This window comes from Lissotriton vulgaris, chromosome 1_1 (genome assembly GCF_964263255.1).
Source record: "Lissotriton vulgaris chromosome 1_1, aLisVul1.2, whole genome shotgun sequence".
Taxonomy (NCBI): Eukaryota; Metazoa; Chordata; class Amphibia; order Caudata; family Salamandridae; genus Lissotriton; species Lissotriton vulgaris.
Window position 1 is genome coordinate 769777511 of NC_141685.1, and position 14613 is coordinate 769792123.

General features: G+C 47.5%; 1 protein-coding gene across 3 annotated transcripts in view; it reads left to right on the top strand.

Annotated features, from left to right (window-relative positions):
- PRRC2C (proline rich coiled-coil 2C) overlaps window positions 1–14613 on the top strand; it is a 1200196-nt gene that overhangs the window by 491402 nt on the left and 694181 nt on the right. For all 3 annotated transcript variants that reach the window (XM_086955980.1, XM_086955997.1, XM_086955989.1), the window contains exons 14-15: window positions 2110–2323; window positions 12043–14313. In XM_086955980.1, coding sequence (XP_086812106.1) covers window positions 2110–2323; window positions 12043–14313 — 2485 coding nt within the window. The remainder of the gene's footprint in view (window positions 1–2109; window positions 2324–12042; window positions 14314–14613) is intronic.

The window sequence follows — 14613 nt, forward strand, 5'->3', positions numbered from 1 at the left end:
GTGTGGGGGGGCTCTGTGTGTGTGGGGGGGCTCTGTGTGTGTGTGGGGGGGGCTCTGTGTGTGTGGGGGGGGGGCTCTGTGCGGGGGGGGGGGCTCTGTGTGTGTGTGGGGGGGCTCTGTGTGTGTGGGTGGGGCTCTGTGTGTGTGGGGGGGTCTGTGTGTGTGTGGGTCTGTGTGTTGGTGTGGGGGTCTGTGTGTGGGGGCTCTGTGTGTGTGTGTGTGGGGGGGCTCTGTGTGTGTGTGTGGGGGGGCTCTGTGTTTGTGGGGGCTCTGTGTGTGTGTTTGGGGGGCTCTCTGTTTGTTTGTGGGGGCTGTGTGTGTGTGTGTGTGTGGGGGGCTCTCTGTGTGTTTGTGGGGGGCCCTCTGTGGGGGGGCTGTGTGTGGGGGGCTCTGTGTGTAGGGGGGCTCTGTGTGTAGGTGGGCTCTCTGTGTGTAGGGGGCTCTGTGTATGTGTGGGGGCTGTGTGTGTGTGGGGGGGCCTCTCGGTGTGTGTGTGGGTGGCTCGGTGTGTGGGGGGGAGCTCGGTGTGTGTGTGGGTGGCTCGGTGTGTGTGTGGGTGGCTCGGTGGGTGTGGCTCGGTGTGTGTGTGGGTGGCTCGGTGGGTGTGGCTCGGTGTGTGTGTGTGTGGGTGGCTCGGTGGGTGTGTGTGGGTGGCTCGGTGGGTGTGTGTGGGTGGCTCGGTGGGTGTGTGGGTGGGTGGGTGTGTGGGTGGGTGGGTGTTTGGGTGGCTCTGTGGGTGGCTCTGTGTGGGTGGGTGTGTGGGTGGCTCTGTGTGTGTGGCTCTGTGTGTGGGTGGGTGGCTCTGTGTGTGGGTGGGTGGCTCTGTGTGTGGGTGGGTGGCTCTGTGTGTGTGTGGGTGGCTCTGTGTGTGTGTGTGTGGGTGGCTCTGTGTGTGTGTGTGTGTGGGTGGCTCTGTGTGTGTGTGTGTGTGGGCGGCTCTCTGTGTGTGTGTGTGGCTCTCTGTGTGTGTGTGTGGCTCTCTGTGTGTGTGTGGCTCTCTGTGTGTGTGGCTCTCTGTGTGTGTGTGTGTGTGTGTGTGTGTGTGTGTGTGTGTGTGTGTGTGTGGCTCTGTGCGCGTGTGTGCAAATGCAATAGGTCTCGCATTTGCGACAGATTAAGCTATTGGCATTGTAAATGACAATGACATTTATCTGTTTAAAAAACAGACTTATTTATTTATTTTAAGAGTTTTATATAGCGCCGGCTAGACCCGGAGGTATCAGAGCGCTTTACATGAGGATACACATTGTTATAAAGTTACATCAGTTACAAGTTACATCTGTTGCTAGAAACATTTAAATAGCATGTAAGACTAAATAAATGGTGTGTAGAAGGGTAAGGAGGTAAGGTAAAAGGGTAGGAGGGAGATACAGCGGAGCTGCAGTCCGGTGGAGCGAGATGGGGTGTGGGGGAATAGAGAGTGAGGAATTGTTCTTTTTCCTTTTATCTTGGAATTTTGAGGTGAGGTGCCACTCTAGAGCGGAGGTTCCTTTGCATCTATAAAAATGTTGTCATTTACAATGCCAATAGCTCTAACGTTTGCAAAGGCAAGACCATTGCATTGTAAATGCTGGTTAGAAGAATTCAGCAGCATGTTAATTTGAAGTAGATACCGGTGCTAGCGAATGATAGTTGGTAAGTATTTCTTCATTTGTTTGAGAGTTATAGCTTGTTCCAGGGAAACAAGCTGTGATCCAACCCACTTGGTCTTTTCAGATGCCTACTTTTACAGATCACACGGACCACCATGGTCACTTAAATTTAATTTGCTTGATTAAATTTTTTTTCGCTGTTTGATGCACAGCTTTATATAGTCACGTGGTATGTAAATGTCTACAGAATTGAGCTGTAATCATAGTCTGTGTTCAATAACAGGTTTGTGAGTTTTGAGCCGTAGCATTTCACTGCCTTCTGGAATTCATTTGGGAACAAGTTCCTCAACTTAGTGTCTGATTAGGCTAGAACAATTATGGCTGTTCTTTTTGAACCACACATCTGGCTTGTGTTCCTCAAAATGGTGAATATTTCTCTGCTTCAAAAATGTTGCAAACATTGAAATCTCTTTAGTGTCCAGAGTCAGCCATTTTTACTTAATTTTTCTGTTTTTAGGAATGATTTCTCCCAAACAGCTAATGAGAAGGGATCAGATGGAAGGGTCAGGGACGACAGGCTCAGAGTCCTTTGAGCACGTGTCTCGTCCAGTGAGAGATCATAGTGTCCCTTTGCCAGAAGGCCGTATGATTTGGGGATCAGACGCTTATTCACACACTGAATCGCAGCAAACTACCCTCACCTCCAAGATGCCGGAAGAGTCGGACATGAGGTAAGACATTTGGGATTTCACATAAGAGCTGCTAGAAAATTTGTTGCTGGTCAGTGTTCCTAACTTTCTTCCTAAAACACTGTAAAAGGACCGAATTTTGTTCTGCTTCAAGGAAGCATTCAGGTGTACTCTAAAGGAAATGTGTAGGAGGATTAGTCATTAGACAGTTCATTTTGGTTGTACCATCCAACACTCCTGGCACAGATACCTATTTTTTAATGAGCTAGCTATGTTACGTTCTTGCTAATGCACTGTGTGCATTAAATCTTTGAAAACTGATTTTCTTGATGTGAATTTAGGATTCTTCTGCACATTGAGAGGCAGGGGTACTCGGTAAACTTGCAACACTGTACAAAATATATATATTTGCAAGATGTCAGACTTGATAGTTTGATGTTCTGTCTCAGACTGTTTTAACATTTTGCAGCATGAAAGTCAAAAAAATAATTCTGTTTTGGTTTTCATTAACAAAGAAAAATGCAATACATCGAATTCAATCCAAAATAAAAAAGTGGGGGTGGATAGGGGGGACAGAAAAGACACAACTATCATGAATGTACAGCATCTGTCGGTACTGGAAAAGCATTACAACATACACTGGCAATTACATATGAGACCTCAGTATTCACTTCAGGACCTTCAACCCTAGGGTGCCCACCTTTAAATACACTCATTTATGGCCTTCTAAATAGCTTTTATACAGGCTCCAGAAGTTTTTAGGACGGGTTCTTGGTGGAAGCAGTTCACTGTACAATTCAGTTTTCCTATTGCAGTTGCAGCATGAACGTTTTTAGAATCTTGTGCTATGCATAACTTAGCCATCTTGTGGTTTGTACTGTAAAACGTTTGCTTTCCAAACATTTTCTCTGCTGTTGTTTGACATAAATGTAGCCTGAATATGGTATTTACTGTAAGCCCAAGTGCCCCTTTGTGAGCTCACCATTTTAGATTCTGTTTCCACTGTTGGTTTCGGAGGTGTGTCTAAAGTAGTCCCAAAAAAGCGCACTGATAAACCTTGACTGAACAACAAAGCTGCCACTACGCTTGAGCCTCAAACTTAACCCTATAGCTGAATATAGACTTTGCAAATACTTCATTTCAGTAAACTTTGCATTGCCTCCCTTCAGTGTTGACTGGGGTCTATTTGCCATGCTTTCGGGAAAAACATTCTCTAGCTGTTGCTTGGGTTGTGAGGTATCAAGCCGCTTTGTATCTGACCTCCTTTGCCTGAATTAAGAAAGAGTGCACTGGTGGTGAAGTATTAGATGGCTTGATACAGCTGGGCCTCTGAAGAAATGATCAAGTTGTCGAGCCTCCACCTTTAATCAATAAGTGTCCTCTGTTGCAAGCTAGTATGAGTCTAATTATTCTGATCTGCACTTCTAGTTGCAGATTCCTCCTCTTTTGATTATTCTCCAGGCATCAAACTGGATCCAGGAACTTTTCGGCAGTACCTCTGCAAACCAGTAAGCAATGCCTTTTCACTCCGGAAATCAAGTGCAGTCTCGTTCCCGCGTGCTGATGCCGGTTCGTTTGCTTCTGCACCACCAGAAATGGATATGGAACCCTCTCGTCTGAGACGCCTGTAATTTTAGTTCAAATGTAAGCGTGCTAGGGAATATCAACCCACAGAAAAGTCCGGTTTTATGCCATGTAGACAGACAAATATCTGTGAAAGATGCCCCTTGAGATGTGCCTTGGATCAAGTCACAACTCCAATGCCTGCAGTGACTGCATTGATAGACCCGAAGGCCATCTGGGACTGTGATGCAAAGCTTTACTTTGCCAAAAACAAGAAGACTCCGCAAAGAGACAATTCTAAGCCATGATCCAAGTTGAACGTTCAGTCCCATTTCTGCTCCAGTCGCAGAAGCAATCCTAGAGGCCAGTCGAGATCTAAATCTGGGTAAGTTGAAGATGAAACATAAAAAATTAAAGCTGTATTCTTGTCCCACACCCCCCTCCCCCTGCCACACATTCGCAGGGGTGTCACTATAGCTCTCTATCTTGCTTCATTAGTCACTGTACTTCAGAGGCGAACCTGCACCTAGGTTCGTCACTACCTTGGACTGTCTGCCACTCCAAAACACACTGAAGGGTTCTGCAAGGCCATGCTGAGGATCTTTGGATCCTTGCTATAGGAAGCTGACTCTCTATATAGTCTACTAAAATGAGTTGCACTGTGTAGAATCCAGGTATCCCTTATCAGTGTATAGTGAATTGCCTTAATCCCAAGGTGTGCTCTATTTGTGATAATGTGGTCGAGGAGCCTTAGCCTGATCAGAGGGGAGTGTTAGACATTTTTTGCACACACAGAGCCAATCAATGAAATCCACTCAATAAGGAAATCCAATGCCAATATATTAATTTAGACAACAAGATCTACGAAATTAGCGAAGTACTTTTCGAGTTACCGATTTACAGAAACACAGAATATTTAGCAATCGGGTATGAGGCATGAGCCTTTAACGCTGTAATGTTAAACTATGAGGAACAGCATGAATTGTGCCACCCTAAAGGACCGCTCACCAAGCACATGCAAGACAGCCATTCAGGCTGTGGGCCTTGGTGCAGACAAAAGTGAAAATACAACATGTCACTGTGCCATGTCTCGTACCACTGCATTTGATACTTGTAAGTCACCCCTACAACATATGTGAGGACATATCTGCATGATCAGATATGCCTCAGTGCTGGTTAGTCTATTGCTGCCAGTGCCAGTGACCAGGGAAGCCATCTTAAAAGATGCGCTTGACACTGATGAAAGCAAATTCCCATGCTACATGATAGCTTCACTGAAAATAGGAATGTTTGGTATCAAACATCTCGTATTGGTAACCTCGCACTGATGCCAGGTTAGAGGCATGTGGGCTGCTGAATTCATATCTGTGCATAGATCGCCGCCTAGTGTTGGGTCCGGATGATTGAGCATTGTTGTCCTGGAAGAGTCTTTGAAGTATCACAAGATAGGTGGCTCCTCCCCTGGACTACAGTGCGCATGGGCATCCTCTCCATCCTCAGATTGTTTTTTTCCGCCATTGGGTTCGGATGTTACTATCTTATCTCAAGTTAGGAAAACTTTCTACAAAGCCAAAAGGCTTTCGATAGCGTCAGTATAGTTTCGTTCGGTATCGGTGCCTTTGTTTCTAGAGGACATCGAGGACTCAACAGGTTTTTCTTTCCACACTCTACCCGATCTTCGATCTCAAATGGAAAGAAGTCCATTCAAGAGGTGTCCCCTTTGCAATGCAAAATACCCGCACATCGATGTCCACCCGGTGTGCAAAAAGTGCCTGTCCCCAGACCACAACGAAGCCAACTGTATGGCCTGTGCCCGGCTCAGGTCGAAGAAAACTCTCAAGATTCGACGCGCGGCTCGACTGGAGTCGAAGTCAGCGCCTGTTCCCGTGAACATCTTTGGGACTGAAGACGAAAGGGTCGTTGATCAGGAACACTGCCCCGATCCGGCTTCGGGCCATGACTCTGAGTATGACGCCGAAGACGAGGAGGTGCAAGATGAAGACGAGAACGTAGTCGATGAGGTAGGAGACTACGTGGAGGCCCTTGGGGTTGTAGAAGATAGCTCGGGCGAAGAGCTAGGCCAAACCAGCTATACGGGGGCCGAAGATGACGAACTCAATAAGGCTCAGGTCGAGGGATCGCCACTAGGCCTTACCAAAGATCTACAATCTCGTTCTACAGCCCCGCATAAAGGCCCAGCTTGAACATTACTAACGAGCCTTCGGTTTCGAAACCACCATCGGTCGACACAAATAAATCGAAACCGACAGCGTCTTTGCCGAAACAGAAACCGAAAGTGCACGTGACTCTAGTCTGCTCCAAGGCCTCAAACCCCTCGAAACCGAAGAAAAAGAAAATGGCCTTCGATGCCGGAAAGCTCAAGAAGGTCGTCGAGCCGATGGTTGGGGCACCGAAGACCAAGGTTAAGGCCGTCGCACCACCAAGGCCGACGCCGAAGGGTGTCGATTTGCACAAAAGGGTCGAACCGAAAGACAGGATCGATCCTCGGTCGAGGCCTACGGACAAGTCGAAGACTGGCTCCAAGGACCCTGTTGAGTCGACGCGCCCCAGTCCGTTCATAGCCAAGGAAGTGTCGGGAGTCGCTCCCACGCAGCAAGGATAAGGCTAAGCTACATCGGTCGGACCAAAGAAGGCCCAGACGCCGAAGCTGGTCGGACAAGTCCAGACCGCGTCGACACCTATTACATTTGGGATACCACCCTCGGTGCGTCCGAAGATGTTCGAGCCGAAAAAATCTATCGGCGCCACTAAACATGTGTCGACGGAAATGGAGGCTGCCGAAGAGCTTGAAGACCAGGAGCCAAGAAACTGGTAGACTGTCCATATACAAAAGAAAACTAATGCCAGAAACTCCCATCGAATCATATAAGATTCCCTTGAAGAAGAGTTTCTGCAACTTCTCCAGCTCTTGTGGAACCCCTCCATCACTATGGACAGGAACCTCACATTTTTCCCCAACAGACTCAGATGTGGAGGCAGGGGATGATGAACATGAGGATGACCTCTCATGTGGACACTGATCCTGATGATCAAGACCAACAATGGACGGACCCTGCTGACTCAATGGATCCGCAGACTGGCCCGGACACTCATGTGTACAGTGTGGAAACGTCTCCTACTGAGGACACAACTGCCTTTAACGCCCTTATTGAAAGGGCAGCTAGTAATCATGACGTCGAGCTACATGCTGACCCTGTGGATGAAGACTTTCTGGTCGACACATTTTCAACTACAGAAAGGGCAGTCAAAACCCTACCTATGCTCAAAGGGGTCCTCAAGCATGCTGGTGACCTTTTTAAAGACACCACTAGAGCCAGGGTGTTAAACCCAAGGATGGAGAAGAAATAAAGGCCGGCCTCTGTGGACCCTCCTTATAAAAGGGGACAGTTGCCATTGGACTCATTGGTTGTTTCTAATGCACGTAAGAGAGCAAACTCCCAGACTACAGGTGATGCTCCTCCTCCTGACAAAGAGTCAAAGGTTATGGAAACTTCAGGAAAAAGAGTAGCTGCGCAGGCGGCTAACATCTGGCGCATTGCCAACACTCAGGCACTCTTGGCCAGATATGACAGGTCACATTATGATACCCTTGAGACACTGTTGCAACACCTACCTGATCAGTACAAGGAGGGGGCAGAACTACTCATCCAGGAGGGGAAACTGATAACCAATGCTTCCATCAAGTGCGCTCTAGACGCAGCTGACACTGCAGCCAGGGCCATCAACACTAGCGTTATGTTAAGGAGACACGCCTGGTTGAGAATTTCAGGATTCAAACCTGAAATTCAAACTTTTATCCTCAATCAGCCAGTTAGCCCAGACTTCTTATTCGGACCTGAGGTTGACACCACCCTTGAAAAACTTAAAAAAGACAGACTGCAAAGTCTATGGGGGCTCTGCAGTCACAGCAGTTTCGGGGTGGCTCCTTTCGTCGCTCCAATACTAGGGGCCCCTCAAGAGGCCAGACAACACAACAGACACAATACAATAAGGGAGGTACACAGTCCACCTACAATAAGAACAACCTGGGTGGATATCGTGGAAACAACATGAAGGGCAGAGGAAACAAGTTCCAGATCCTCTGCCAATACAAAACAGTGACGCCCTGTCACTACCCCCGACCATATAACACCTGTTGGGGGGAGACAACAACAGTTCCTGCCAGACTGGAAGTCCATCACCACAGACAGGTGGGTGAGAGACCTTGTACAGTACGGGTATTGTCTGGAATTAACGTCCACTCCACCCAACATCCCACCAAGACACCGTCCTATGTCCGCAGAGCACTTACACTTATTGCAGCAGGAGGTCGTCAGCATGCTGCAAAAAGGGGCCATAGAGCTCCTGCCTGTAGAAGACCAAGGGTCAGGGGTGTACTCTCTGTAATTTTTAATACCCAAAAAGGACGGGTCCGTCAGACCTATACTGGACCTCAGGCCTCTAAACAGTTACATTCTGTCAGAGCATTTTCATATGTTCACCTTACAGCAGGTTCTGCCGTTACTCCGTCAGGGAGACTTCCTCGCAACACTGGATCTAAAAGATGCGTATTTCCATATACCCATACACCCATCACACAGACAGTATCTCAGGTTCACTATTAAACATCAACATTATCAGTTCAAAGTCCTCCCTTTCAGAGTAACGACTGCACCCATGGTGTTCACAAAGTGCCTGGCAACAGTGGCAGCACACCTCAGGAGACAGCACATACATGTCTACCCTTATCTGGATGACTGGCTTATTCAAGCAAAGACGGCCCAGCAGTGTGCCAGCCACATGGCCCACACCATTCATCTTCACAGTCTGGGATTCTCACTGAATTATCCAAAGTCCCATCTTCAGCCCGCACACGTGCGACAGCACCTGGGTGTGACGATAGACACTCTGGCTGCCAAAGCACAGCCAAATTCAGTGAGAATAAACAGCATGCAATTGCTGATACAGAAATTCAGACTTCAACGCTCGCTTCCAGCGAAAGTGTTCATGCAGTTGATAGGCATGATGGCCTCCTGGATTTTCATAGTCCCGCACGCAAGACTACATATTCGTCCGCTTCAGGAGTGCTTAGCACGTCAGTAATCAGGCTCAAGGACAGTTAAAGGACTCCAGGACAGTTAAAGGACCTAGTGTTGGTGAGCGGTCAGGCATTCAACTCTCTGCATTGGTGGAACCCACGAAACCTTTGCAAGGGCCTACCGTTCCAAGAGCCTGTCCCACAAATTGTACTGACGGACGCGTCTCTCCAGGGATGGGGAGCTCATGTACTCCACTACACAGTGCAGAGACTATGGACAGCACAGCAAAAGAAGATGCACACCAACCTTCTGGAACTGATGGCAATCTTCATGGCGATAAAAGCATTCAAAGTTCACTTGTGCAACAAGGTCGTGTTGATCCAGACGGACAACATGACTGCTATGTACTACATACAGAAGCAGGGAGGAACACACTCTCCACAGTTGTCTCATCCGGCTCAAAGCATGTGGAAGTGGGCCATTCAGAGGAACATCTTCCTCATGGCGGAACACCTCCCAGACAAAGACAACCAGATGGCGGATCTGCTCAGCAGACACAGCCACCAGATGCACAAGTGGGAGATACATCTATCAGTACTCCAACCGTACTTCCAGCAATGGGGTCATCCACAGATAGACCTGTTCGCCACAAGGGAAAACGCTAAATGCCAAAGCTTCGCAAGCAGGTTCCCACACCCACAGTCGCAGGACAATGCGATATGGATGAACTGGTCAGTCAAATTTGCGTACGCTTTCCCCCAGCACCTTTGATACCGCTGGTGGCACGCAAACTACGGCAACACTCGATGACCCATATCCTGGTTGCTCCAATGTGGGCAGGCCAACCATGGTACACCACGTTTCTGGAACTATCCGTGGTACTGCATCAATGGCTACGCCTCACACCCAGGCTTTTGATGCAGAGCCATGGAGACATTCAGCATCCAGATCCGCAACAGCTCAACCTGGCGATCTGGCTTCTGAAGTGCTAGAATTTGGCTACCTCAGCTTGCCGCCGGAATGTATGAATATCATCAAGGAGGCAAGACGGCCCACAACCAGAGCATGCTATGTGGCTAAATGGAAAAGGTTTGTCATATATTGTACCAACAATGACATTAACCCACTGGATGCATCTATTCAAAACATTATCTGTTATTTGTTGCATTTATACAGATGTAATCTAGCGTACAGTTCCATTCGTATACATGTATCCGCCATAGCAGCCTATATTCAGAACAGGCAGCACCTCTCCTTATTCAGAGTGCCTGCCATTAAAGCTTTTCTGGAGGGACAAAAGAGTGATCCCTCCCAGACACCCACCGTCACCAGTCTGGAATCTGAATGTGGTACTCACCAGATTAATGGGACCACCTTTTGAACCCCTACACTCTTGTGAGATTCAATTTCTGACTTGGAAAGTTGCTTTCCTAGTGGCCATTACATCACTGAGGAGAGTTAGTGAACTCCAGGCACTAACCATTCAAGAGCCATTCATCCAGGTCCACGCAAATAGGGTAGCATTACGCACCAACCCTACATTTATGCCTAAAGTGATTTCGCAGTTCCACATGAACCAGACCATAGAACTGCCAGTTTTCTTTCTCAATCCGGAAAATGTCGCAGAGAGATCCCTACACACGTTAGATGTCAAAAGGGCTCTCATGTACTATATAGACAGAACAAAGGATTTCAGAAAAACGAAACCGCTTTTTGTTGCCTTTTCTCCACAACACAAAGGCAACCCCATTTCCAAAGCAGGGATAGCCCGGTGGATCGTTAAGTGTATACAGATTTGCTATGCTAAGGCTAAATGCACACTAACCATTCCACCACGAGCACACTCCACACGTAAGTTAGGAGCGTCCATGGCTTTCCTGGGGAATATTCCTTTAGAAGAGATATGTAAGGCAGCCACTTGGTCCACCACACATACATTTACGAAACACTACTGCGTAGATGTGCATTCTAAACACCAGGCAGCTGTAGGACAGGCTGTTCTCAAAACTCTTTTTCAGACTGCTGCAGCTGGCACGGGCAGCCGCCGCTAACAGGAGGGACTGCTATGTAATCTATGCACAGATATGAATTCAGCAGCCCACATGCCTTGAACCGAATGCTACTTACCAGTATGCATCTGTTCTTGGCATGTAGGGCTGCTGACATTCATATCGCCCACCCTCCTCCCCGGTGCCTGTAGCATTCAGAATTATTGTCTAGCCTGGACATCACTCACTGTATTACAATCCATCTCTGCCACAATGGCGAAAAACAATCTGAGGATGGAGAAGATGCCCATGCGCACTGTAGTCCAGGGGAGGAGCCACCTATCATGATACTTCGAAGACTCTTCCAGGACAACAATGTGCAATCATCCGGACCCAACACTAGGCAGCGATCTATGCACAGATATGAATGTCAGCAGCCCTACATGCCAAGAACAGATGCATACTGGTAAGTAGCATATTCGTTACAGGACAGAAACTACTCCTAACAGCACCCCAATCTCAATTGCCTTGTTTGTGATCTTCTGAGCAAAATGTTGGTCCCAAAAATTATAAATTAGGCTCTGCCAACCATTTCAAATCAACTCTTTAATTAAAGGAAAGAAAGGCTGAACTTCCACGATCCTATCAAATTTTAAGATATGACCTGTCACAGATTGATGTGAAGCTATTGAATACATGTGATCGAACAGAGTTAACAGGATCTCTACATTGGGTCCCTATATTAATTGTGTTTGGTGTCATCTATAAAGATCCATTAACCTTACCTGACTGTGCTGAATTAGCGAGAAGACCAACACCAACTACCCACATGGCAGATTTCGGTTCTTATTTGGTTTTTTTCTCGGATGGGCTCCTTTTGCACTTAAATGCAGGGAACACGGGAAAGACTATTAGATTGTTTTAAGTAGGGAGTTGCCATCTAAGCATGGAAGTACCACACTTTGCATATGGGAGTGGGGGTAAAAGTTATGCATGTTCTATTTTACTAGTTCCTTTTTTTTGTGAGTGTGGGTAATTGCTACACAAGTTTGAGTTTGGTGTGCAAACAAAATGGCAAAACACTATTGTTAATAGCCTTTAATACTCCATGTTTTCTAACAGACCATGCACCCATGTCTCATTTTCTTTTTTTTTTTTAATATCTATCTAGGACTGGAGTAGCTTTGGAACAAGAAGGAACAAGCCCAGCTTGTGTTTTGGAGCACAGCCAATTGGAGTCTCAGCAGGTTGTTGGCTTCTCAGACCAGCCAGAGACCGACTTAAACCAGTTTGTGAGACAACACTCTGAGACCTCAAACTTATTCCAAACAGAGGAACTATCCTCTACCCCACTTGTTTCAGAAGCAACGGAGAAGAACTTTGCGTCAGTTGATGCTCAAGAAGAAATGGTGCCCATTGAAGCAAGTCAGGCATCCATAAGAAAAGTGTCCCTCGGTTCAAATCAATCCCTCAAGTCAGAAGAGCCAAAGACAGAGGCTCAGCATAGTACAGTCAAAGTAATAAGCAGGCCCACTGAAATTAAGGAGAATGTGGAAAAAGCAGAGGAAAAACCCAAACGAGAGGGTTATGCTGGTACCAAGTCTTCTGAAGGGCCAAAAATGGAAAAGTATTATAAATCTCGGCACGACACAAGGTGGGGTCCAAGGCCTGGCTCCAACAGGAGGGAGGAAGGATGTGAGCGTCCAGTTCGCAGATCTGGCCCAATCAAAAAACCTGTCCTGCGAGATATGAAGGAAGAACGTGAGCTTCGAAGGGAGAAAGAGGAGGAGAAGCTAATCCATGAGAAAGGGGGCAAGTCTGAAAAATATGAAAAAGAATCACTCCAGCTTCCCCTTCCTAAACCTGAACCGGAAAAAACAGTAGTTGAAACTGCCTCACATGATAAAAAAATTATACCAACCGCAGCTTCGCCATCGGAGAATGTTGTGGAAGTGAAACCAGAACCACCAGTTAAGTCCTCAAGTCAGCCATCTGTTGTGGCTCAGGTGCCAAGAGAAGATAAAGCAGAGAGACCAGAGAAACCAGAGAGGACAGAGAAGCCAGAACGATCAACCAGCAAAGAGGGGGCACCAGAGAAACCCCGCCTAGAATCAAAGCTTCCACCACCACGCAGAGAACTTGGGTTGCCCCCTAGATCATATCACAAGGAGGCCCGTGACAGAGACTGGTTCCCAGATCAAGGTTATCGAGGTAGAGGCAGGGGAGAGTACTACTCTCGGGGACGCAGCTATAGAGGCTCTTATGGTGGACGTGGACGTGGTGGCAGAGGACAAAGCAGAGACTACCCCCACTATAGAGATCCCAAGCCGAGGTCTGAGCACCACCCAGCAGGCACACAGAGGCAGCGAGAAGAGAGCGAGACACGCAGCGAAAGCTCTGATTTTGAAGTTGTCCCTAAGCGCAGACGTCAACGTGGCTCTGAGACAGATTCGGACAGTGATGGTCGCGAGAGCGCAAGCGACACCCCTCTTTCTGACAAGGAAAGTGTGAGCAAAAGCAAACCTTTGAAAAGAGATGAACGTGTTGATGCCAGAAAAACTCTGAAGCCCCTACTTGCATTCAGGCCTGAAATTGGAGGTAGGCCAGACACCCGGCAGAGAGAGAGGCCATATAATAGGGAGGAAGAAATTACGAAACCTGGTTTTCTTCCAAAGGGTGAACCTATGCGACGTGGAAGGGGAGGAATGTACCGAAGGGGTGGAAGGGAATTTGGTGGACGTCCTCCGCGACCACCTCCCTTAAGAAGACCAGCCTACAGAGACAATCAGTGGATTCCCAGGCAGCAAGACCAGCGACAAATGGATTATCGACCAGTGGAGCCATACAGATGTGAGGATTCAGAACCTAGGTGCTTTGATCAAATGGCACCAGGAGATAAGAGACCTCCACAAAAATTTGAGAGCAAGTTTGATCCAGCAAGAGAGCGACCACGAAGGCAAAGGCCTGCTAGGCCCCCAAGGCAAGACAAGCCACCAAGGTTTCGACGCCTAAAAGAAAAGGAGGAATCAACTAAAGTAGATGGGTTACCTGGGTCAGGAATCACTGCAGGCACTGTTTCTCAGGAACCACAATTTCTTGACATGTCAGGAAAGACCTCCGACCTCTCTAACCAGAACTCCTCTGACCAGGCTAATGAAGAGTGGGAGACTGCTTCTGAGAGCAGTGACTTCAATGAGAGAAGGGAGAGGGATGAGCGGAAGGCTGCTGCCTCTGCCCAGGCAGCAGCAGCCAAGGCAGGAGAAAGTACTGCCTCTGTTGCCCCAAAGAGGGATATATCCAAAAGGAGCTTTTCTAGTCAACGACCTGGTGTGGACCGTCAGAATCGACGTGGTAATAGTGGCCCATCGAGGGCAGGCAGGAATTTCTCCGGACCTCGAGGTGACAGGCGCAGTGGTCCTCCATTGCCAAGAGGGAAAAGAGGGTGAGTTTTTTCAATTGCATTACCAATAATAATTTTAAAAAACAAATTATTTTAGATTCATCCATGAGTCATCGTGTTAGAAATCCTTTTAACTCATTCATAGTTTAGCTAAAATCGCCAATCTCAGCAAAGGCTGTGGGTTCACTCGAATTGGAAAGTACTTTTTGAGTTGATCCTGGCACAAGAAGGCTAATAACGTGAACCTTTAATCTGTGGCTAACACAGTGAGGTATGTACCCTGAAAGAACAGAATTAAGACTCCTGTATGTTGCCTGGTAGTGACACTTTGTTATTGTTCTA